The 27,228-nt window shown below is 33.2% G+C and overlaps 2 protein-coding genes across 4 annotated transcripts; one reads left to right on the forward strand and one right to left on the reverse strand.

Annotated features, from left to right (window-relative positions):
* Positions 1 to 58: 58 nt before the first annotated feature.
* LOC124458432 (DNA polymerase zeta catalytic subunit-like) lies at positions 59 to 27,228 on the reverse strand. Of its 3 annotated transcripts, none has more exons than XM_047008445.1 (11): positions 27,175 to 27,228; positions 4,078 to 4,152; positions 3,933 to 4,014; positions 2,681 to 2,778; positions 2,503 to 2,607; positions 2,187 to 2,271; positions 2,002 to 2,117; positions 1,850 to 1,924; positions 1,677 to 1,778; positions 1,407 to 1,512; positions 59 to 721 (listed from the first exon to the last, which is right to left on the reverse strand). In XM_047008445.1, the coding sequence occupies exons 3-11, from the start codon at positions 3,950 to 3,952 to the stop codon at positions 397 to 399; spliced, it is 1,032 nt and encodes a 343-aa protein (XP_046864401.1). In that variant the 5' UTR covers positions 3,953 to 4,014; positions 4,078 to 4,152; positions 27,175 to 27,228; the 3' UTR covers positions 59 to 396. The 3 variants fall into 3 exon arrangements, with proteins under 3 accessions (XP_046864401.1, XP_046864400.1, XP_046864402.1); XM_047008444.1 differs by lacking the exon at positions 27,175 to 27,228 and adding an exon at positions 4,304 to 4,525; XM_047008446.1 differs by lacking the exon at positions 27,175 to 27,228 and adding an exon at positions 4,304 to 4,525 and having other exon boundaries at positions 69 to 721; positions 1,407 to 1,509.
* On the forward strand, positions 14,845 to 24,342 carry LOC124457310 (the record flags this gene model as incomplete). Its single annotated transcript, XM_047007586.1, has 3 exons — positions 14,845 to 14,894; positions 16,128 to 16,187; positions 21,736 to 24,342. A coding segment is annotated over exon 3 (2,607 nt), but the record flags the coding sequence as incomplete, so codon positions are not given.

Consider the following 27,228-nt stretch of genomic DNA (forward strand, 5'->3'; position numbering starts at 1 on the left):
CATCGTGATCATCACAGGAGCTTTCGCTTAACCAAAGTTCAAAATCTGACGTTTGAGATCCACTAGAATTGTTCTCAGTACAACGTAAAAGTTCTCTGACATTTCTTGAAACGCCAAGATTACGGAATATCTCATTTCCCTTCTTTAATCCAGACATCTTCTTCTTTCCTTTTGATGTTTTTTTTAAATCATTAGAAACAGTTTCTTTATCCATCATCTTCACGTTTTTCATTGTATTTGTTTTAGAACCCATAGAATAACCCTCCCCAGATCTCCCTCGTTTATTTGATGGATAAAATGAATGGAAATCAGGGAATTCTTCATTAACATTGTTCTTACTTCCTCGAAATGGACTTGTTGGTGCCATCGTTTCTCGACGTTTATTGTCATTCGTCATCATTTGCCGAGAAGAAATGTGTGTGATGTATCAACGTCATTTTGAGTTTTATGACAGCCACCAAACACATTAAGTTGAGCAATTTTTCTTTTTCTTCCACCTCGTTTACATTTCTTTAAATTTTTACTTTTTGATTTTTCTTTACTTTGAAAATCATTGTCGTCGTCATACTCGATTTTCATTTTCCAATTTTTATCCTTAAAACCACGTGATACAGTTGTACACGTGCTACCATGTCCCGCAGAGTCCTCGTCATCACCAGGACCATCCACTTGAGGCATACGTAAAGGTGGTTTCCAGTCCATTTCCTCTTCATCCTCCGAACTACAAGTGAAGAAGATAGCCACTCAAAACTTTAGAGCAGATTGATTGTTTTTCATTTAAGATGTTTACAGAGTTTTCACAGGTTTATAAAAACCAAGGAGACCTATGGGAGAACTTGAGAGCTGATCAGTGCAGAGGCAAGTCAAAGGCTCAAAAGTTCTCACTAAATGTTTGCCTGTATAAGCAATAAAATGTCATTTAATTGTTTAATAAAACAACAGTAGTACAAAACAGACAAATTTAAAACCAAACAAGTGTTTTACAGCTATTTGCAATTAACGTTTGTTAATAGTTTCAAAATTTGACGTTACTAACGTCTAACTCATTGTTGCTAAGGCATACGTGTTAAGTTATGGAAAATGTTGTTTTTATCTAATAAACAACCTTAAAATGTTGAAATTATATAAGTATGGAAAGACGTTTCAAAACGTTAAACTCTATCGTTTGATATAAAACTTTAAATTGGTATTGGTGAGACACAATTTGTCTGTCGTAGACTCGGAGAGCGACACTCTGTAATTTTTTCTGTGGCATGTATTTATGATTGATTTGGAAATTCTCTTTCATTGATTTTAGTTCACTGAGCTCAGATATATTTACACAAGCTAATGGTAACTCAACTGTAGAAAAATCAACGCACACCTTTTATTGTCTTTATTTTATAAACAAAAATGGATACTTTTACCTTTGGGAATCATGTTCCTCTTCATCATCTTTCCAAAATGGCTGTGACATTAATATTGATTCTTTATCTTCATCAATATCTTCATCATGTTCATCATCACTACCTTCTAAAGAAAAAAATAAAATAAAAAAGATTGATTGAAAAACTTCATATAAGACACATTTTACTAAACACAAATAAAACTGTAGCCAATCAACATTGATATCCATATTGAATTATGGTAGTTTTGATCTCATTACAATATTCATATAATGGAGTGTTCATACTTACTTTGTGAGCCCGCAATATGAGAACATTCATGCAGCAGTGTTTCATTGTCATCTTTATCCAAACTCATTAAAATCTCCACCAATTCTTTATCCAACTCTCCAGCTAAATAAATGTCTTATATTAATAAAAATTTGAGCCCTTGAGAGAGAAAGAAGTATTTTCGTTAATAATACATGAATTGCTGGCCTGGCTAACTTGTAGTACATCTATAACTGACTGATCAACAACTGGACTATCCACATCCACATCTAAAACAGAAAAAAAAAATAGAAATATTTTATTGAATGATTATAACTTAAAATAAGTTGGCAAAAATCATCAAAACCTTGGTTTATTGTTGCTTCACACTGCAGTTGCTTGTTTTGTGACAAAATACTTTGAGAAAATCCTTTAAAGTCTTCGGGTGAAAGAGATTTTTCCATTGTCTCCAACTCACTTTGACTGCAAGTTCATTTGAAATTTATAAAAATATAAAGTTAAATCATTAAACATCACAAGATCAAATCTTACATCACTTTATTTCTTTCATCAATAATTTCCTTGATTTTTTCATTAAATTCTTTCTCAAGATTCAATACGGGTGTTTCAACACGATCTAACAACAAAAAAGTTGAATTTTTATGTGTAGTGTTAACTATAAAGTAAACAAAAATTAATAAAGGAAAAGTTGAACACATCTTTAACAGAACATGAAATTTTATGGACTATAAAACAACATCATTCTGAGATGAACATGTCACAGCCGCTGAATGCCATAACAATATAAAATACATGAAATGTATTGTGAGCTATACAATGATGTGACATGTATTTTTTTGTACCTTACCTTGTGAAACAGGAAGAGCAGATTGTGAAGATAGTCCAATATCTCGTCTTCGTTGTCTTTCATCTTCCCACATAGCAGTTATACCAGGATTATGACCAATACAACCTTCATAAACATAATAAACTCATTAAAGATGTATAAACAGCAAAATGAAGACACAAAGATAAGTAAATTTTACTTTCAACATTTATTTGATTCAAGATGTCTTCAGCAACTACATCAACTTCAAGTTCACAACGACTGACTTTTTTCACAGTAGGATCCAGGCATAAATTTCTAAATAATGACAAATAACAAACATTAAAATGATGAATATCAACTGTAAAGATAGCTATCACAAAGAATCATTCCAAAGTTAAACTAATTTTTTAAATATAAATTCTGTAATCTGGATTGAGCATTGACTCTAAATCTTGGGATAAATCATACGCACATGTGTCAAATTTAGGATTAAGGATTTACACAAATCCTTTTTGTTTTCAATTAATCTTCAAGTGTAAAATATATGAATCAGACAAACCTAGGAATAGTGTCTTCATTCCAGTGTTGAAATGAAGGAAAATTGAGAAATGAATTTGGAGATGAACCATGAAGTGGAATTGATTTATTATTAGATGAAAGATTTTTATCTATAAAATTCAATTTGATGGTAAATAATCATTTGTGGTGTTAGATTTTTATAGAATGCTGAAAAAATCAATAATGAAACTTTCCTGTTTTTGAAGAAATTCCTCTAAAATGAACTTTTCTTACATGAAGTAAGTTCATACCATAAAGATTGTAATCAATTAGAAACTAAAATAAAAGATATACTTCAACGAAATTCTTATAATGTAACTTAGTTAAAATCTATAGAAGTTGACCATCCAGGTAGGAAAAGACTAAAGAAGGTCAGTGGCATTAGTGTTGAATGACATTTTAACATTGTTAGCAGTAATCATCTCATCTAGATGTGAAAACATCAATCAAGACTACCCCCAACAGTCCTTCTCAATACTGTAGTATCCTTTATGATCAACATCAACAAACATGCACCTATACTTCCACAATGTGTTCAAACCATTCACTTTATTGACAAAATGTTTTGCACATGAAATTTACAGCTATAATCCATAATGGAATGTTTTTATTGCGCACCTGAGATCTGATGTATAATTATAGCAAAGTGGGCACCTATACATGCAAATGTTGCATCTCTGATGTCGGTAGAAAAGTCAGCCCATTTTTTACTCCTATGTACAATATAAATATTGCTTTAATCAATTACTTTGAAAAACAATGAATGAGATTGATTTCTAAAGAAATAAACAACAAACTTTGCAGGCCTTGCCACCTGTCTGGTGCAAAGTTTACAAACTAACCACTCCAGTCTGGGTTATAACAATCAAAGATGTGTTTTTTCCTAATTAATAATAAAAAACAATAATTACCTGTAGAATATAAGGAACATGAGCTTCGTGTGGTTGAAATGACTTGTTCAATATAGCTCCATTCTGAAGAAGATCAACAAGTCTGAAAAAACTGAAAAAATTTGATGTCGTACTATGTTAGAACAACATGAAAAATATATCTTACTTAGGAATCATTCTTGGATTGTACAACTCCATCTTAATAAACTCTTCTTCGTTCTCATGATAACCATAAAATGGTCTAAAGATAAAATCATTTTGGGTGAATAATATTGAAACGTTATTCGGTCGAAAATACAAGATTTTGCATTGTGATGTAAAGAAAGAGAGTAAAAACATTTAATAATAGTAAGCTTTGTCAACATGAGGAGAAAACAAGGAAAATAACTTACATTTTCTTAACAATTTCAGTTTTATGAACATATTTCATAGAAGATGATGTTCTACCAAACGCAACTTGAACAGCAAAGTCTACACTTGTCGTAAAATGTTTCAGATATTTATCTGTGGGTTTAGTTCCATCGTAAGGTATGTATAAGTAAGGAAATACTTGATGAATATGAACACAAGTTTTCTGTCCACCAGGAGTTGAGCCAATTTTCCTCAAAACTGGAACACGGTTAACATACTACTGTGAAGGTACCACAGGATTCATCCTGACATTCATCCTGACATTCATCCTCACATTCACCACAGGATTCACCACAACATTCAAAATTAGCATAAAGTGTGAAGTTGACACCACATTCATTTTAATGTTATTAAATAACATCAGTTTCAGAAACAAAATAGAAAACCGTATTTTTTGCTACAAAAGCAAAAGATGCACACGTGTTTGGTGCCGTTGTAAAGACCAAGTTATTTAGACAAGGATTATACTATTTTTATTTTGGTCGAAAGTCTTGGAGCAAATCTACAGCCTTTTAAAGACTACTTCCGCTTTTGTCTCTTTACGTTAAATAATTGCGCGATGTTTACAATGCATAAATGTTGACATCTAAAAAGGCCTAATTTTCAAGAAATAAACACGCTGGAAAATACTTGTGTTTGGTAACATCCGAAAGTACGTTTTCTGAGGATTACAAATATGGTTTTATTATCTTGGTCCAAATTCGTGGAGCGAATCTACAGCCGTGCAAAGTCGACTGTGAAGGTACCACAGGATTCAAGATAGTACGGTTTTTATACGGTAAACACGCTACAATTTACTTGTGTTTAGTATCGTCTTAAAGAGCGTGTTCTGAGGATTACAAATATGGTTTTATTATCTTGGTCCAAATTCGTGAAGCGGTTCTACAGCTTTGGAAAGATAGAGCATTTTTGCGTTAATTAATAGGCAAGTTGTCATGTTGCATTATTTCACTAACGTCTAAATATGCCGGGTGTTGGACTAGTTAACACGCTGCAATATACTCGTATTTGGTATCAGATTAAAGATCTTGCTATGAGGATTACAAATATGGTTTTATTATTGTGGTCCAAATTCGTGAAGCGGTTCTACAGCTTTGGAAAGGTAGAGCATTTTTGCGTTAATTAATATTCGCGGTACTTAACTGACATGTTTATATATATCTAATTTTCATGAAGTTAACACGCTACAATTTACTTGTGTTTAGTATCGTCTTAAAGATCTTGTTCTGAGGATTAAAAATATGGTTTTATTATCTTGGTCCAAATTCGTGAAGCGGTTCTACAGCTTTGGAAAGGTGGAGCATTTTTGCGTTAATTAATAGGCAAGTTGTCATGTTGCATTATTTCACTAACGTCTAAATACGCCGGGTGTTGAACTAGTTAACACGCTGCAATATACTCGTATTTGGTATCAGATTAAAGATCTTGCTATGAGGATTACAAATATGTCTTTATTATTGTGGCCGACATTCCAGGAGCGAATCTACAGCTTGAGAAATGTGGAGACGTTTTGCGTTACTTAATATTCGCGGTACTTAACTGACATGTTTATATATATCTAATTTTCATGAAGTTAACACGCTACAATTTACTTGTGTTTAGTATCGTCTTAAAGATCTTGTTCTGAGGATTACAAATATGGTTTTATTATCTTGGTCCAAATTCGTGAAGCGGTTCTACAGCTTTGGAAAGGTGGAGCATTTTGCGTTAATTAATAGGCAAGTTGTCATGTTGCATTATTTCACTAACGTCTAAATATGCCGGGTGTTGGACTAGTTAACACGCTGCAATATACTCGTATTTGGTATCAGATTAAAGATCTTGCTATGAGGATTACAAATATGTCTTTATTATTGTGGACATTCCAGGAGCGAATCTACAGCTTGAGAAATGTCGAGACGTTTTGCGTTAATTAATATTCGCGGTACTTAACTGACATGTTTATATATATCTAATTTTCATGAAGTTAACACGCTACAATTTACTTGTGTTTAGTATCGTCTTAAAGATCTTGTTCTGAGGATTACAAATATGGTTTTATTATCTTGGTCCAAATTCGTGAAGCGGTTCTACAGCTTTGGAAAGGTAGAGCATTTTGCGTTAATTAATAGGCAAGTTGTCATGTTGCATTATTTCACTAACGTCTAAATATGCCGGGTGTTGGACTAGTTAACACGCTGCAATATACTCGTATTTGGTATCAGATTAAAGATCTTGCTATGAGGATTACAAATATGGTTTTATTATTGTGGTCCAAATTCGTGAAGCGGTTCTACAGCTTTGGAAAGGTAGAGCATTTTGCGTTAATTAATATTCGCGGTACTTAACTGACATGTTTATATATATCTAATTTTCATGAAGTTAACACGCTACAATTTACTTGTGTTTAGTATCGTCTTAAAGATCTTGTTCTGAGGATTACAAATATGGTTTTATTATCTTGGTCCAAATTCGTGAAGCGGTTCTACAGCTTTGGAAAGGTGGAGCATTTTGCGTTAATTAATAGGCAAGTTGTCATGTTGCATTATTTCACTAACGTCTAAATATGCCGGGTGTTGAACTAGTTAACACGCTGCAATATACTCGTATTTGGTATCAGATTAAAGATCTTGCTATGAGGATTACAAATATGTCTTTATTATTGTGGCCGACATTCCAGGAGCGAATCTACAGCTTGAGAAATGTGGAGACGTTTTGCGTTACTTAATATTCGCGGTACTTAACTGACATGTTTATATATATCTAATTTTCATGAAGTTAACACGCTACAATTTACTTGTGTTTAGTATCGTCTTAAAGATCTTGTTCTGAGGATTACAAATATGGTTTTATTATCTTGGTCCAAATTCGTGAAGCGGTTCTACAGCTTTGGAAAGGTGGAGCATTTTTGCGTTAATTAATAGGCAAGTTGTCATGTTGCATTATTTCACTAACGTCTAAATATGCCGGGTGTTGGACTAGTTAACACGCTGCAATATACTCGTATTTGGTATCAGATTAAAGATCTTGCTATGAGGATTACAAATATGTCTTTATTATTGTGGCCGACATTCCAGGAGCGAATCTACAGCTTGAGAAATGTCGAGACGTTTTGCGTTACTTAATATTCGCGGTACTTAACTGACATGTTTATATATATCTAATTTTCATGAAGTTAACACGCTACAATTTACTTGTGTTTAGTATCGTCTTAAAGATCTTGTTCTGAGGATTACAAATATTGTTTTATTATCTTGGTCCAAATTCGTGAAGCGGTTCTACAGCTTTGGAAAGGTGGAGCATTTTGCGTTAATTAATAGGCAAGTTGTCATGTTTCATTATTTCACTAACGTCTAAATATGCCGGGTGTTGGACTAGTTAACACGCTGCAATATACTCGTATTTGGTATCAGATTAAAGATCTTGCTATGAGGATTACAAATATGGTTTTATTATTGTGGTCCAAATTCGTGAAGCGGTTCTACAGCTTTGGAAAGGTAGAGCATTTTGCGTTAATTAATATTCGCGGTACTTAACTGACATGTTTATATATATCTAATTTTCATGAAGTTAACACGCTACAATTTACTTGTGTTTAGTATCGTCTTAAAGATCTTGTTCTGAGGATTACAAATATGGTTTTATTATCTTGGTCCAAATTCGTGAAGCGGTTCTACAGCTTTGGAAAGGTGGAGCATTTTGCGTTAATTAATAGGCAAGTTGTCATGTTGCATTATTTCACTAACGTCTAAATACGCCGGGTGTTGAACTAGTTAACACGCTGCAATATACTCGTATTTGGTATCAGATTAAAGATCTTGCTATGAGGATTACAAATATGTCTTTATTATTGTGGCCGACATTCCAGGAGCGAATCTACAGCTTGAGAAATGTCGAGACGTTTTGCGTTACTTAATATTCGCGGTACTTAACTGACATGTTTATATATATCTAATTTTCATGAAGTTAACACGCTACAATTTACTTGTGTTTAGTATCGTCTTAAAGATCTTGTTCTGAGGATTAAAAATATGATTTTATTATCTTGGTCCAAATTCGTGAAGCGGTTCTACAGCTTTGGAAAGGTGGAGCATTTTTGCGTTAATTAATAGGCAAGTTGTCATGTTGCATTATTTCACTAACGTCTAAATATGCCGGGTGTTGAACTAGTTAACACGCTGCAATATACTCGTATTTGGTATCAGATTAAAGATCTTGCTATGAGGATTACAAATATGGTTTTATTATTGTGGTCCAAATTCGAGAAGCGGTTCTACAGCTTTGGAAAGGTAGAGCATTTTTGCGTTAATTAATATTCGCGGTACTTAACTGACATGTTTATATATATCTAATTTTCATGAAGTTAACACGCTACAATTTACTTGTGTTTAGTATCGTCTTAAAGATCTTGTTCTGAGGATTACAAATATGGTTTTATTATCTTGGTCCAAATTCGTGAAGCGGTTCTACAGCTTTGGAAAGGTAGAGCATTTTTGCGTTAATTAATAGGCAAGTTGTCATGTTGCATTATTTCACTAACGTCTAAATATGCCGGGTGTTGCACTAGTTAACACGCTGCAATATACTCGTATTTGGTATCAGATTAAAGATCTTGCTATGAGGATTACAAATATGGTTTTATTATTGTGGTCCAAATTCGTGAAGCGGTTCTACAGCTTTGGAAAGGTAGAGCATTTTTGCGTTAATTAATATTCGCGGTACTTAACTGACATGTTTATATATATCTAATTTTCATGAAGTTAACACGCTACAATTTACTTGTGTTTAGTATCGTCTTAAAGATCTTGTTCTGAGGATTAAAAATATGGTTTTATTATCTTGGTCCAAATTCGTGAAGCGGTTCTACAGCTTTGGAAAGGTGGAGCATTTTTGCGTTAATTAATAGGCAAGTTGTCATGTTTCATTATTTCACTAACGTCTAAATACGCCGGGTGTTGGACTAGTTAACACGCTGCAATATACTCGTATTTGGTATCAGATTAAAGATCTTGCTATGAGGATTACAAATATGTCTTTATTATTGTGGCCGACATTCCAGGAGCGAATCTACAGCTTGAGAAATGTGGAGACGTTTTGCGTTACTTAATATTCGCGGTACTTAACTGACATGTTTATATATATCTAATTTTCATGAAGTTAACACGCTACAATTTACTTGTGTTTAGTATCGTCTTAAAGATCTTGTTCTGAGGATTAAAAATATGATTTTATTATCTTGGTCCAAATTCGTGAAGCGGTTCTACAGCTTTGGAAAGGTGGAGCATTTTGCGTTAATTAATAGGCAAGTTGTCATGTTGCATTATTTCACTAACGTCTAAATATGCCGGGTGTTGAACTAGTTAACACGCTGCAATATACTCGTATTTGGTATCAGATTAAAGATCTTGCTATGAGGATTACAAATATGGTTTTATTATTGTGGTCCAAATTCGTGAAGCGGTTCTACAGCTTTGGAAGGTAGAGCATTTTGCGTTAATTAATATTCGCGGTACTTAACTGACATGTTTATATATATCTAATTTTCATGAAGTTAACACGCTACAATTTACTTGTGTTTAGTATCGTCTTAAAGATCTTGTTCTGAGGATTAAAATATGGTTTTTATTATCTTGGTCCAAATTCGTGAAGCGGTTCTACAGCTTTGGAAAGGTGGAGCATTTTTGCGTTAATTAATAGGCAAGTTGTCATGTTTCATTATTTCACTAACGTCTAAATACGCCGGGTGTTGGACTAGTTAACACGCTGCAATATACTCGTATTTGATCAGATTAAAGATCTTGCTAGAGGATTACAAATATGTCTTTATTATTGTGGCCGACATTCCGGAGCGAATCTACAACGAGAAATGTGGAGACGTTTTGCGTTACTTAATATTCGCGGTACTTAACTGACATGTTTATATATATCTAATTTTCATGAAGTTAACACGCTACAATTTTACTTCAAAGTTTAGTATCGTCTTAAAGGTGCATTTTGTTAATTAATGTTGTCATGTTGCATTATTTCACTAACGTCTAAATATGCCGGGTGTTGGACTAGTTAACACGCTGCAATATACGTATTATTTATCAGATTAAAGATCTTGCTATGAGGATTACAAATATGTCTTTATTATTGTGGCCGACATTCCAGAGCGAATCTACAGCTTGAGAAATGCCTATACGTTTTATGTTGGCCGAATATTCTAACTGACATGTTTATATATATCTAATTTTCATAGTTAACACGCTGTCTCTGCTTACAGGTGTTTATCGTCTTAAAGATCTTGTTCTGAGGATTAAAAATATGGTTTTATTATCTTGGTCCAAATTCGTGAAGCGGTTCTACAGCTTTGGAAAGGTGGAGCATTTTGCGTTAATTAATAGGCAAGTTGTCATGTTTCATTATTTCACTAACGTCTAAATATGCGGGTGTTGGATTAGTTAAACGCTGCAATATACTCGTATTTGGTAGGCATGATTAAAGACAAATATGGTTTATTATAATTCAAATTCGTGAAGACAGCTTTGAGCTGTTAATTATATTCGCGGTATAACTGACATTAATAGGTACATCAAAAGTTAACACGCCATTTACTTGTGTTTAGTATCGTCTTAAAGATCTTGTTCTGAGGATTACAAATATGGTTTTATTATCTTGGTCCAAATTCGAAGCGGTTCTACAGCTTATGAAATAGTTTTCTTTTTTGGTTTAATTAATTGGTGCGTTATTTAAATGAGATGTACTTATGTCTGATTTTGAAGTAGGTAAACACGCTGCAATCATTTTTCATTGGGTACCATTTTAAAGATGTGATTCTGAAGATTGGAAAGATGTTCTGATTATCGTCACAAGTAGGAGAGAATCTACGGCTATAAAGAACAACACTTGTGCTATGTAATTTGTTGCAATATAGAACATATGTGTCTTATTTATTTCGTCGAATTGTTGAGTTTATGCTAATTTATGCAAACGTCATTTTAAGAATTTCACGATTTAAATATATTTACAAGGTAGAACGATTTTCATTAAACATATATCAAACAAAAAAGATTAAAAAGTTACTTCATCAATTAAGAAGGTTTTTTGTATTCTGTACAGAATAAAAAGAAAACATTCTGATTCCGACTCTATTCAATCAATCAAAAACAAAACTTATTTCAAAACAATGCAAAAAATAAATATGATTTTCTTTTGTTATCTCACATTGTTCTTACCATCTTTTGCAGGGACTAAGGAGGTTAGAAAGTCTAAACTAAAGAGGAAAAAAAAGTTCAAAAATCGCCAAAAAATAAAAACAAAAAGTATCTTTCCTGTGTCCAATCATTATTACAAACAGCTATTCATTATCAATCAATTAAATTCCCGGATGGAGGCAAATTCAGGTCCCCGTTGTATTGCGACCTTGTTTCGTGAAGCTAATAAAAGTATTAATGAAGAAGCCCAAACCATTGTGCCATCTGACATCCAGCCTTTGGTTTGGCTGTTCTTTAATATGCAAAGTTTTTAGCCTATTCATTAACTAAAACGTTGAAAAATGTTCTTTTAAAGCTGTTATTGCAATTAATGTTGTTTATAGCTATATGATATGTCCATTCAAAGAACAACAAATAAATTTTTTCTTCCTATTTGTAACTCGGAACAAGATCTCTAAGTTGATACCAAACACGAGTTTATCACAGCGTGTTAACTAGTTCAAAATCCTGCATGCCTATTAATTAACGCATGTTTGCCTCATTTCCAAAGCTGTAGAACCGCTTCACGAATTTGGAAAGATAATAAAACCATATTTTAACTCAGAACAAGCAAGACAATGCTCACAAGCAATTAGAAGGTGTTTAATTTCATGAAAATTAGATATATATATAAACATGTCAGTTAAGTACCGCGAATATTTTACGCAAAATGCTCTATCTTTCCAAAGCTGTAGAACCGCTTCACGAATTTGGACCAAGATAATAAAACCATATTTGTAATCCCAGAACAAGATCTTTAAGACGATACAAAACAAGTAAATTGTAGCGTGTTAACTTCATGAAAATTAGATATAAACATGTCGTTATACCGCGAATATTAAGTAACGCAAAACGTCTCGACATTTCAAGCTGTAGATCGCTCCTGGAATGTCGAATAATAAAGACATATTTGTAATCCTCATAGCAAGATCTTTAATCTGATACCAAATACGAGTATATTGCAGCGTGTTAACTAGTCCAACATTCCGGCGTATTTAGACGTTAGTGAAATAATGAAACATGACAATCTTGCCTATTAATTAACGCAAAATGCTCCACCTTTCAAAGCTGTAGAACCGCTTCACGAATTTGGACCAAGATAATAAAACCATATTTTAATCCTCAGAACAAGATCTTTAAGACGATACTAAACACAGCAATTGTAGCGTGTTAACTTCATGAAAATTAGATATATATAAACATGTCAGTTAAGTACCGCGAATATTAATTAACGCAAAATGCTCACCTTTCCAAAGCTGTAGAACCGCTTCACGAATTTGGATTTATCCTTCCATATCCATTTTCAACCCCTGATACCAAGTATATTGCAGCGCGTTAACTTCATTCCATTACCATGTATCCAACATTTAATCCTATTAATGAAAACACGCCTTTCCAAAGCTGTAGAACCGCTTCACGAATTTGGACCAGATAATAAAACCATATTTGTAATCCTCAGAACGCTTCTTAAGACGATACTAAACACAAGTAAATTGTAGCGTGTTACCGTATAAAACCGTACTATCTTGAATCCTGTGGTACCTTCACAGTCGACTTTGCACGGCTGTAGATTCGCCCACGAATTTGGACCAAGATAATAAAACCATATTTGTAATCCTCAGAAAACGTACTTTCGGATGTTACCAAACACAAGTATTTTCCAGCGTGTTTATTTCTTGAAAATTAGGCCTTTTAGATGTCAACATTTATGCATTGTAAACATCGCGCAATTATTTAACGTAAAGAGACAAAAGCGGAAGTAGTCTTTAAAGGCTGTAGATTTGCTCCAAGACTTTCGACCAAAATAAAAATAGTATAATCCTTGTCTAAATAACTTGGTCTTTACAACGGCACCAAACACGTGTGCATCTTTTGCTTTTTTGTAGCAAAAAATACGGTTTTTTTCTATTTTGTTTCTGAAACTGATGTTATTTAATAACATTAAAATGAATGTGGTGTCAACTTCACACTTTATGCTAATTTTGAATGTTGTGGTGAATCCTGTGGTGAATGTGAGGATGAATGTCAGGATGAATGTCAGGATGAATCCTGTGGTACCTTCACAGTAGTGGTTAACATTCGCCTCGCGAAATTTAGAAAACAAAATATCTAAGCCATCTATAGGTTTTCCCACGTAAAAATCTGCATCTACAATCCTAACAGAAAACATTCTGTTGTTCCAAGTAAGAAAATATATCGTCAATTAAAATTTTTGAAAGACGAAAGACGAGAGTTGAATCCGCCATATTTGTTTTAGATTATAGATTAGCCAATCAAAGATTTTATAAGCATACCCTTAAACCAAATCATCGTAATCACTATTTTGAGATTAGATGGGGTAAAGATCTTCCTCTAATCTCTAAGTTAACACTGTCCTCAAACAAACGCTGCAATTAAAAGTCGGGGTGTAGGGAAAGCTTACCAAGCTAAAGCATGTAGGCCCACAATCTGAACGGCCCACTTTTCGTAGTTATTGTAAAGAAAAATCCGACATTATAAGTGATAAATTTATGCTTTTGGTTAAAAGCCAATCTGAACATTTTATTTATTGACATGTCACCAAGGAGAATAAATTTATCATGACAATATCACGACATCCTCACAATTTTGAACTGCTATTTAAGATACTAAATTTACCTCAGTAATGCTGTAATTACTTTGAAAGTCGTCCTTACTAAACTAGGTGAAACTTTCTAACAAAGAAATTTTAAAATTAAATCCAAGAATTTTGGCAGTAGCTTTGTTTAAGTAAACGATAAAAATAATGTTTTTCCTGTCGCAAATAACATCCAGAATTATGGAAAATTACTCTTCAGAAACACTGGAAATCGTTACTGAAGAACTCCAGATTTAGAAATCATCCAAGGGTGAGCATGACTTTATAGACCTCGCTAGAAAGGCTTACGCCTTTGGCGTTAGAAAATATGCTCCCCAGAAGTTCATGTCTTTCTTCATGTCTAACTACGACACTGCATGTAAAGGATTTGCGCTTTCGTCGAGCAAAATAGTGTCCGCATCTTGATGTTTTGGTCCCGTACACCCTTGTCAATACTGAAAATTAATAATAGTTAAATGTGTGCAACATTTATGAGTTGATTGAGTTGAACTGAAATTGAATTTGCAATAAAATTTCTAAATAAATCCCTGTCGTGTATATTTCAATTATAGCTAAAATAGAAAATTTGCTCATCTCATTTTATCGTCTCGCTGTTATGACCAGAGTTCAATATTTTACAATAAAAACAGCAGGTGATTAAAATCAAGCATTTATTGAACATTCCACTTTCTTTATTATCAATCGTAGCAAAGACATCATGTAGATGGTTGCGTCTTCTTTAATCTTTCTGAATTTGTTAAGGTATGTTGATTATAAAGTTCTCCAATCAGAGTGTCATTGTTTGTTCTTATGTTTAGAATTTTGTTATATTTGTCATAAAAAACCTGAATGATATTTTCGTGGTGGAATTTGCACTTCATAGGTTTTATATTGATACATCTGTTGATTTAGTGGGATTTTCCCAATAACACATTGGATAATTTATCATTTCAAAATACTGATGTTTCTCGCATTGTCACCAACAATTAATTTCACTAGTCTTTTCAAATATCATTGGTACGGCAGGGCTAAAAATCAACAACATGAATCAAAATTATGACACATCACAAAATTTCAGTCATGCATATCATTATGTGCAATAATTTTAATTTTATCTAACTTGGCTTTTCTCAAGAAAAATATTTTTCCTCATTCCTACAGTCATCTATCTATTTATCTTATTCCTAACACAGATGACGACATAAAAACGTTTTGCTAGGTATGTCATTAGAAATTGCGCCTACTTGTAGTGAAAAGCTCATTTCTTCACGTGATAGTACACGTGATTTTTTTCTGCTATAATTTTTAAACTTGTTGTAAGATAGACTATTTAAAATAATTGTTTGCGTCAAAAGCTCACAAATTTACAAAACTTTGCATGATGAACTGTCAAGTCCAAACGCTATCAATTTTGAAGTATCTCTGATTACTGAGATGTGACAAAATTATTTAAACATAGAAACTTCAAGATTAATTACTCTGAAATTCCCTTTTTAAATAAAGATTGCCCCCAAAATCTTGAGCCCCCTAACTTTTACTTGTTTCTCACGCGCCGCATCAGATTATTTGTTTATCTGGATCAAAAGTTTATAAAATGACAAAACTTCATTGACAACGTTTCAAAGTTGGAACGCTGAGAATTTCAGAGAAGCTCTGTTTATCGATTTTCTTAACTTCTTTAATTATAAATCGATAATTTTTGAGCTATCACATTTGAAAAAGGCTGGCTGCCCTTCTTCCTTTATGATTATTTCAGTTAGTTTGTATGTAAGTCAGGATGTTGAATAATTGAAACAAATTATAGTAAACTGTGAAAGGTTTATTGGCATAAAGCTTCCAATTCAAAACTTCTTTGTTTACTTCAGTCATAGCTAGAATAAGAAATTAGCATTTCATATTCTATTGCGTATGAAAAGAATTCAATATTTTACAATAAAAACAGCAGGTGATTAAAATCAAGCATTTATTTAACATTCCGATTTCTTTATTATCAAGCAAAAGCAAACACATCATGTAATTGGTTGCGTCGTTTTTAATCTTTCTGAATTTGTGAAGGTATGTTGATTTTAAAGTTTACTCGCTTTATGTAATAGTGTAATTTAACCTTCTGATTTAATGTTTTGTGTCCATGTATCAAGTGTTTTGTTTTTTAATGTCACGAACATTGTAGTTAAATATAACTTATAAATTAGTGCCACGTATGTTTTATATGGATAAAATTTCTTCATTTTGGTGGGATTTTCAAACGCAGATAAATTTTGAGTGATTTACACTGTGAAACTACCAACCTTTCCCACATTAATACCAATTAAACAAGATATATTTACAACACTAGTGTTTAGTGCAAATGTTATCGATGTATTTTTGATTTATATAACTATGAAATGATCAATTGTTAAAGATTTTCCTGATAATTTTATGTGCATATTGCATAGAAATTTCAATTCAACCGAAGATGACTTTCATTCAAAAACTATAGTCAATCACTCTGCTGTATTTTTCGGAAACAAATTATACAGTTATTCAAATTGAATAATAACTATCGTTCTTATCTGTTTAAATAACACGTCGACGCTTGCTGGTAAAATTATAAATAAGTATAATTAAAACTAACAACTTGCACTCCCAGTGTCTACAAGACCACGTGCTCTCTAAAATATGTATTAATTTACATATATGAATGACGTCGTAAACTGAACTATCTACATATCTTTTAACTATTGAATATCTCTTCTCGCAAACTATCATAATTCTAACACTCCCCCACTTGATGGTTGTGCGAGAAATTTCGTCTTTAAACTAAATAAACATTTAATACATTTCTAAACTTTTCAAATGTTGCCTTGGGCAATGCCTTTGTCATTATGTCAGCGATCATCCTTTCGGTTGGACAATATTCCACTTTAATTTTCTTTGACGAGATCCTTTCACAAACAAAATGATGACATATATCTATGTGTTTAGTACAGCTGGGGTGGCTTCAGTTTTTGGCCAACTCTAGCGCACCTTCGTTATCTTCAAAATTAATGATGGCCGTCTTCGTGTTTAATCTCAAATCGCTCAATAACATTCTCAATCAAATCGTTTCTTCCGTTGCTATAAACAATGCAACATATTCCACCTCAGTAAAAGATTTGGCAACAGTAGCATGCTTCTTATTTGATTAACTCACTGTGTTTCCTCCAAGTTTAAAAACGTAATCTGATGTAGATCTTCTCAAATCTATACCTCTCGCCCGATCGGAATCTAAAAACCAACTAATTTCAGCGGTATCCTTCAGTCCATAATTTAACGTTACTTTTAGATAACAAAGAACACGCTTCACCCCGATCCAATGATCATTGCTTGGTTTTGCCTTGTATTTAGATAGGACATTTACAGCTGCTCTGATATCGGGACGAGTAATTACTGATAAATACGTTAAACATCCTGTATTTTGTTGATATGTCTGCACATCAACAAACCTTCTCGTTTTCTTGCACTTCATGAGATTTCTTGCCATTTTTCATCGGTGTGGACATCGGTTTGCATGATTCCATACCAAATCTTTTCAATATCTTTTCCATATAATTTCGTTGACTTATTGTTATTGTCTTCGCCTTGTGATTATGATTGATCAGCGTTCCCAATAAGAAGTGAACTTCTCCACGATCATCCATCCTGAATTTTTGGCATAGTGCTTGTCTTTATGCATTAATTAAGCATCTCGACATCGATGGACACAGGCAATATATCGTCGACGTAAACTTCTAGAATCACAAAACTAATGTGCCCATTGTCCTTCTTCACTGATTTAACATATATACATCCGTCTGCATCATTCTTTCGATAGCCAATTGATAATAGATATTTATGAAGCGTATCATACCAACATCGAGCCAATTGCTTGAGGCCATAAATGCTTTTATTTAATCTGCATACATCTTCCATAAATGAATCTTCGTATGTCTCACGAATTGTTTGTTCTACATGTTCTCCCACTTGCTCAGTATCTTCTCTGCTTGAGCATTGTTAATCATTTATAGTCATCCTTTGTTGAAACACATCCTGTGTCGCTTGCTCTTTTGGATCAGTTGTATCAGCATTTTCGTTGGTTCCTTCATTCTGTTTTTCTTCTGATGTTACATCTTCTTCGTCCATATGAACAACGGTATCGCTTAACATATCGACATTCCTCTGCTGTGATTGTTCAGCAAAGGAAATTTGTTTTCAAGAAATACTACGTCTCTACTGATTGTAAGACGGTTTTTGTTTAAGTCAAATACCTTGTATCCTTTAGTGCCCGAAGGATATCGACAAAGATTGCTTCGTTTCATTTTTGATCAAGCTTCTGACGATTACAGCTTAGGACGTGTACAAAACATTTGCATGCAAACATCTTTAGTTTTAAAAGATCAGGCTTCTCTCCAAATAAGCATTCAAATTGTGTTTTGTTCATTAATGTAGCTGTGGCACTTCGATTATGAAGATAAATGGCGGTATTACAAGCTTCTGACCAGAAGTTCAATGACAATGCAGCAGTGTATATTATTGACCTGGCAGATTCCAGCGTTGTACGGTTGAGACGCTCTGCCACTCCGTTCTGTTCTGGGCAGTATGTGCTTGTGAATTCTTGATTTATTCCTTCGTTAGCGCAATAATTGATGAAATCGTTTGATGTGTATTCCCCAGCATTGTCACTCCTTGAGATCTTCACATGTCGTTTGTTTGAGCTCTGGATTTTCATATTGTTAACAAATTCTTTAAACGTTGCGAGTACATCACTCTTGCGCTGTGAAGTATGCAACTGCGAACCATGAATAGTCGTCAATAAATGTTACCATATATCTACTGCCTCCCTTCGATTCAACTTGCATGGGGCCACATACATCACTGTGGACAACTTCATATGCTTTAGTAGCTGTGTGTTGACTTGCTTGAGGAGAAGGAGTTCTGTGCATCTTTCCGCTATTGCATCCTTCACAATTGTTTGCAGCTTTCTCGTGTCTTCCATTATCCATTCCTTACACTATACTTTGGTTTCCATGGCAATCATTGCTGGTAGGGAGAGTAGATTTTTGCATGCTTTGGCACATACAAAACTTTGTGCAGCTCAACATGGTATAATAAATTTACCAGACCTTCACCAAGAGCATGTATCACAGTGCTGTCTCCTAAATATATTTTTGTTAATGTTTGATATTCAACATAGTCCACCAACAAATCTTGGTTGTGTGTCATATGCTTTGTTGCAGCGGAATCGATGAATCATTCATTAGAGGGTTTAATATCATGAATAAAAGCAACATCATTGCCTTCAATAACACATGAACTTCCTTCTTTCTTATTGCTTGCATTTAACGGACAATTTCTTGCTATTTGTCACAACTGGTTACATCTGAAAAAAGTTACATTTCTTCCCTTATTGGAACCACACCTTCTTTCATCTCTTCTCATGCTCCATCCTGGTTTGCTGTGTTGTGGAATTTCTCCTCTAGGCCTTTCATTGACTTTTCCAAAGTCATGCCTTTGTTGCAAATTATGTTAAAGTTGTGTTGGGTTTCAATTGTACATTCGAGTACGTCGGGGACGATAGGGAACAATGCAGACAACATGAGTGGAACGGAAGTAGAGAGAGGAGAGAACAAAAGTGAGAGAGGCGAGACAAGGGAGAGAAGCGAGAGTAAGAATAAAAATTGTTTAAGAAACGTTGCTGTTGTGGTTATTCTTCGTGTTCCGAAGACATTGGAACGGAGGTCAATTTTCGGAAGACGTTTTTCCTCCATCGTAGTTTTCGTTTTTTCTCATGTATAATGCATTGTCTTCTTTCTTATCTTCTTTCTTCTCTTTACGTTTAAGATGTTCCTCAACCAACAAACCTTTTATATTATCCCAATCCATATCTTCAACTTTTCTGGCGTTTAAACTAGTAATGAAGTTCTCGTAAGACTCTGGTAGACTACCTAACAGTACTATTGCGAATTTTTTTGACGGAATTTCCACATTCATTTCACGCAGTTGTTCTGCTATGTGGTCATACATGTGATATGCTTCAGAAAATCTCCCCCTATTTCCATGCTCGCAGGAAAAATTTCCGATTCAGTCTATTTGTGCGACTGAGATAAATTCGAATTGAGCTTTTAAGTTTTTCCATGCGATGAGCGGATCTGTGGTTCCAGAAATATTTATTTGTAAATGTTTTTCTACATTTAGAGCTATAAGAGAGTAGGCCTTATCCGACCTTAATTGAAATGCATTCTTCGTCGCAATCGTCGCCGTATCAGGAGGAGGAATTTCTTTTCCCTCTTGTGTAAAACTCCATTTTATAGTTTTACAGAGCAATATTTATATAGTGTTCATTACAAATAATAAATATTATCATTGGTCAAATAGTTGTTCTATCTAATCTATATAAGGTACATAAGGACGTCATATATGACGTCAATAAGTGTTTCTTGGAAGTTAACCGTATGGGAACGGATACACTGGTAAACCCAACTATGTACATTCTAATTCCTTAAACATATTTTTGTTCCTTACGAACAGGACTCAACACAAGCGATGAAAAATTTTGCCAGCAAATTTCGACTATGTAGTTGCCGTTTCCACAAACGCGAAGTTTTATGTTCCTCATAACAAAAACGTTTCTAATTTAACATGTAAATTTTTCAAAGTAAACAGTGCTTATACATTACATTCTCTGCCTTCAAAACTAATGTTTATTTCTTCCTTAGAAATTAATCAAAATGGTTTATAAAATGCGCGCTAAATTACAGCAGAATTAAAGACACACCAGCTAACAAGACTTCAAATCAGATAAAAGTCGAAGAATCTGTAAGTGGGGAACTTGCATATCGGGAAATAAGATATACGTCTACTATTTGTTCAAAATGTGAAAAGGGGCAACCGTCTGCCCCCGTGGCTCTGGCGCCTCTGGTAAAGTTCGTTTCCAAAAAATTTCTTTGCAGACGTACGCCAGGAAATGACGTTCACCAGAAAGCATTAAAGATTTAGACAAATCTCAAGGTAAAATGTCTTTCTATTTTTCTTCTGGACCTTTATTATTTTTTTTTGATATATTTAAACGTCTTACGATGCAAAAGCGTACGTCTATTGGAAATAAAGCTAAAATAACAATTTTTATAAAAAGGAGGCTTGAAGCCCTAAAATTACCCGTATGACATCGTTTTTTAAAATCAATGCCCCACTAATGAGCAAAAAGTCTACTCAAGTAAACTCCTGCGGTGGGAGTACGATAACCTTTCTCCACCTGGTCTATTTTTTTATGCGCAGTCGTTACATAAGTTTTAAACTTATATAAACTAAAACCTAGAAACTAAACTTGCTTCACTTTTCTTGACGACACGGTAGAATGACCATGAAGGCATACAAGTTATATATGAAGGATTTTAAAAACTTGTCTAACTTCCACAGAAATGCCTAAATGCAGGACAACTTTAAACACAAATATTCACAGGGTGGTTTTTAGCTACTACCTTCATTAACCACTTTCATATACAACTAAAAATTTACGAACTGATAATATTCAACAAATGTCAGTTGTCCATAAATTATAGATAATAAACTATATCCATGTTCATCTTAATCCTTTTATAATCCGTAGATGGAGTCAAGAGAAGAAAGGAATAACTACTACATTCAGAAAATACTTTCAGATGTTGTTACAAAGAAACTTGTTGATTTATTTATCCAAGAGTGGAACACTCATTACAAAAAATTCCATGGAGAATGGGATAATACAAACGTTAGTGGTCAGAAGTTGTTCAATATTGAAACAACAAAAAAGAAACGTCATGACAAACATATTGAAACAAAATTTCAAGATGGTGACACCAGTAAGTGGGATTGTACAACACTATTTGCAGCAATACTGTATTCCAACTCAATTGGAACAAAACTTGGAGCAACAACTAGATCTGCAATCGATGCACTTCGTATTGTAAGAAACAAATTTACCCATAATAATCCGGGAAGGGTATCTGATGCCGAATTTGACAAAATGCTTTGTGATATTGAACTTTCATTTAAAGATCTAGCATTTTCATTCACTGAAATTAATGAAATTAAACGTCAACGAAACAGATTTAATTCTTTTCAAGTACTTCCTTGCAAATCAAATCACGATGTGGTTAAACGTACAGAGTTACTTAATCAAATCACAGCTGATCTCAACAAATTGCGCAGTACTAACAATAATGAACTAACATATTACTATATTTCTGGTAATCCTGGCAGTGGTAAATCTCAATTAGCCAGACAAATTTGTGAAGAAATGTACAATTCGTTTGACTGGGAAAAGAATACGACATTTGTGATGACACTCGAAGGAAAAGATATCGACTCTCTTTTGAAAACTTATGCTGAACTTTATCAACGATTAAGCAATGATAAAACTGTCATTGAAAATATTCGGAAAGAAGCAAAAAGTAGCGAAGACAAAATCAAAGATTTTCAATTATTGCTGACACAACAACTGAAATCTTGGCAAACATGGTGGATTGTTGTAGATAACGTGGTTGAACTTCATAAAATTTATCCATTGTTACCTCAAGTTGGTGATCATAATTGGAAAAATGGACAAATTATAGTAACTGTCCAAAATACAGATGCTATACCACCAGATGGAAGTCTAAATAAACACATTTCAGTTAGTCATGGTATGAACAATAAAGAATGTCAAAAACTTCTATCTTTCTTTTCTGATATTCGAAATCATGATGAAAAATGTTTAAAGGATTTATCAGACAAATTTGATCGTCAACCATTGTTCCTGGCAAATGCTGCTTCCTACGTAGGTAGTGTAAAAAGTGTAAATCCAAACTTCACCTGGGAGCAATATTTTGGTAAATTGAATGAAGGAGAGCGACAGAACATGGATGGCAATTTTCAAAAAATAAACTCAGCTTACTTAGGAATGAAAGCTGTTATGTTAGCAGTACAGAAAAATGGTGAAGAATCCATCTTATTGGAAAATGTTTTTAAACTTTTCTCAATAATATCTTTCGATCCCTTACCACAAGATGTTATAATACAATTTATTAAAAGCATTGACCAACAAAAATCTGCAGAAGATGTCTGTCTTCAATTAAAGCAATGTTCTTTATTCCTTCAAACGGAAAACAACGACATCCGCCTGCACAGCGTTGTACACGAAGCCATCATAAATTATTCATCGCAGACCTTTGGCTGTAAACAAAGCAAAATTAATTTTAAAAAGTCTTCAGTTGATCTTGCCTGTCAAGTTGCTTGTGCACTAAATCATTTTAAAGACAGAGAAGATGAAATCAAAATAATTCCACATCTAATTAAATTCATAACAAATTCATCATTTCAACATTTCCTAAAAAAGTTGATCGATGTAAAATCAGTCTTTTTTTTCATAAGAGAACGAAAACTTCATGAAAGAAATTGGAAATTTGCCAAATATTTTGTAGATGTTTTGGAGAGATTTTGCAGCTACAAACTTGCAACTAAAGTACTTTATGAAATAACAGAAATTCAAACTAAAGTGTTAGGTGTTGATCATATTGATGTGTCATATTCGTACAACAAGCTGGGTGTATTGCTTTGCAAGAATGGAGATTATGAAAATGCTAAAGATTTTCATGAACGAGCAATGGGAATTCAAGCTAAAACATTTGGACCTGACCATGTTAATATTGCGACAACGTACAACAATCTGGGTTTGGTTTACTATAATATGGGAGAGTACGAAAAAGCAAAAGCTTTTTATGAACGAGCGATAAAAATTGAACCAAGACCGTTTGGACCTGACCATGTTCATATTGCGACAACTTACAACGATCTGGGTTCGGTTTACAGTAAAATGGGAGAGTACGAAAAAGCAAACGATTTTGCTGAACGAGCGATAGAAATTGAAACAAAAACATTTGAACCAGACCATGTCAATATTGCGATAAGGTACGACAATCTGGGTTCAGCTTACAATAATATGGGGGAGTACGAAAAAGCAAAAGATTTTTATGAAAAAGCGATAAAAATTCAAACAAAAACATTTGGACCTGACCATGTTAATATTGCTACAACGTACAACAATCTGGGTTCAGTTTACAGTAACATGAGAGAGTACGAAAAAGCAAAAGATTTTCATGAACGAGCGATAGAAATTGAAACAAAAGCATTTGGACCTGAGCATGTTAATATTGCGATAAGGTACAACAATCTAGGTTCGGTTTACGATAAGATGGGAGAGTACAAAAAAGCAAAAGATGTTTATGAACGAGCGCTTAAAATTCAAACAAAAGCATTTGGACCTGACCATGTTAACATTGCTACAACGTACAACAATCTGGGTTCAGTTTACAGTAAAATGGGAGAGTACAAAAAAGCAAAAGATGTTTATGAACAAGCGATAGAAATTGAAACAAAATCATTTGGACCTGACCATGTTAATATTGCGACAACCTAAAACAATCTGGGTTTGGTTTACGATGATATGGGAAAGTACGAAAAAGCAAAAGGTCTTTTTGAACAAGCGATGAAATTTGAAACAGAAGCATTTGGACCTGACCATGTTAACATTGCAAAAACGTACAAAAATCTGAGTTTGGTTTATAGTAAAATGGGAGGGTACGAAAAATTAAAAGAATTTTGTGAACGAGCAATGGAAATGAAAACGAAAGCTTTTGGACCTGACCATGCTAATATTGCGACAATGTACAACAATCTAGTTTTGGTTTATAGTAAAATGGGAGAGTACGAAAAAGCAAAAGATTTTTATAAATAAGCAATAGGAATTATGTTAAAAAAAAACAGTTATATTGTAGATTTCTTTTAAGAAAGGTTCAAACAACAACAGTTGTATATTCCTAAAAGATATAAATTTATTATTGACAATATTCAAACATTTGTATTTTCAAGTTTTCAACTCTCATTTATTTACTGGAACAGTTTTTATAAAGAAACTTGTATGGAACTATCAAAGTATATTTATGAGTTTAGTTTGCAATATCTAGCTATTCAGAAATTTTGAAGTTTCTTAAAATGAATGTTGTTGTGTCATTTTCTTGTACAATGAGAGTAAATACTGATCTTACAGCAACCATAATCATGTAACATCCTTTTTTGAAATGCTGAAAAGCCCACAATATTTGCTTTGCAATATAAGTATGAATACAGTCTTTTCTATATTTATTTCTATTCGCTCATATAATTTACAAAATATAATTTGCATTTATGAGAATTACAGTTGTTTGAAATGGACATGCAGTTATTGTTATTTGATTCAATCATACTTGATTTGGAGACTAAAATCTTAATTGTCGTGAAAATGTTTGTTTTTTTTTATTTTGGAGGAAATAATTTATTTAATAATTGATTTAATCATTTAATGATTGATTCAATAATACTTTATTATAGTTCAAACTATAAAGGCAATGTAAAGTAAAAGTTATAAACAACCTGAAGAAGAAAAAGCAGGATATCATTGCCATAGCATTGACAGAAGTGAAAATGACACATTTAACTGTCCGACTACCAGATTTTAGACTACCAGATTTACTAATACATAAAAAATGCCAGCAGTGGCGCAGGGCGGGGCACGAATTCATTTATGCATGTCTTAATCTGTTGAAAACAATGGATTTCAAAGGAATTTAATGTGGCAGAACATGAATATATGAATATGTGCCTCCTGCCCAAAATACGAGTCTGCTACGCCATTTATTCCAAGGGCATCTTGAAAAGCTCTGGCATTGTATTTAACAGTTAATATTTCATTTTGCAAGGAAATTTTTCTTATTGTTTTTCCAAAACATTAGAGAAATTGTGTACAAACTATAAAAAGTTTATATTAGTTTGTCTAGTTTATAAAATTTATAAAGTTTTATCCAGTTTAGGAGTGAATGACATGACCAGACATTTTTGGCTAATGTCTTTACAACTGATAAGAACAGTAAATGAGTCATTTGTGGTATTTGATTTTTAAACAATGCTGAAAAAATCAATAATAAAACTTTCCTCTTTTTGAAAATGAAATTCCTCTAAAATGAACTTTTCTTACATGAAGTAAGTTCATACCATAAAGATTGTAATCAATTAGAAACTAAAATAAATAATATTTAAATATAATTCTTATAATTTAACTTAGTGAAAATCTAAAGAAGTTGACCACCCAGGTAGGAAAAGACTAAAGAAGGTCAGTGGCATTAGTGTTGAATGACATTTTAACATTGCTACCAGTAATCATCTCATCTAGATGTGAAAACATCAATCAAGACTACCCCAAACAGTCCTTCTCAATACTGTAGTATCCTTTATGATCAACATCAACAAACATGCAGCTATACTTCCACAATAACAGTAGTTCAAACACTTTATTGACAAAATGTTTTGCACATGAAATTTTACAGCTATAATCCATAATGGAATGTTTTATGGGCACCTGAGATCTGATGTATAATTATAAGTGGGCACCTATACGCAAATGTTGCATCTCTGATGTCGGTAGAAAAGTCAGTCCATTTTTTACTCCTATGTACAATACAAATATTGCTTTAATCAATTACTTTGAAAAAACAATGAATGAGATTAATTTCTAAAGAAATAACAAACTTTGCAGGCCTTGCCCTGTCTGGTGCACAGTTTACAAACTAACCACTCCAGTCTGTTATAACAATCAAAAAATGTGTTTTTTCCTCATTAATAATAAAAACAATAATTACCTGAGAATATAAGGAACATGAGCTTCAGGTGCTTGAAATGACTTGTTCAATATAGCTCCATTCTGAAGAAGATCAACAAGTCTGAAAATGAAAATTTTGATCGTTTTATGTTAGAACAACATGAAAAATATATCTTGCTTGGAATTATCTCTTGGATTGTACAACTCCATTTAATAAACTTCGTCTCATGATAACCATAAAATGGTCTAAAAAATAAAATCATTTTGGGTGAATAATATTGAAACGTTATTGGGTCGAAAATGGAAGATTTTCCATTGTGATGTAAAGAAAGAGAGTAAAAAAGATTCAATAATAGTAAGCTTGTTCAACAGGAGGAGAAAACAAGGAAAATAACTTACATTTTTTTAACAATTTCAGTTTTATGAACATATTTCATAGAAGATGATGTTCTA

This window comes from Xenia sp. Carnegie-2017, unplaced genomic scaffold, assembly GCF_021976095.1.
Source record: "Xenia sp. Carnegie-2017 unplaced genomic scaffold, XeniaSp_v1 HiC_scaffold_6, whole genome shotgun sequence".
Taxonomy (NCBI): domain Eukaryota; kingdom Metazoa; phylum Cnidaria; class Anthozoa; order Malacalcyonacea; family Xeniidae; genus Xenia; species Xenia sp. Carnegie-2017.

Bases quoted from the DNA above. Each gene is read 5' to 3' on its own strand.
- LOC124458432 (XM_047008445.1), bottom strand. From the start codon at position 3,952: ATGTTCCTTATATTCTACAG. The intron at 2,608-2,680 runs GTAAAATTTACT...ATGTTTATGAAG, and splicing joins GAATCAAATAAATGTTGAAA to GTTGTATTGGTCATAATCCT. The intron at 1,925-2,001 runs GTTTTGATGATT...TTTCTGTTTTAG, and splicing joins TGAAGCAACAATAAACCAAG to ATGTGGATGTGGATAGTCCA.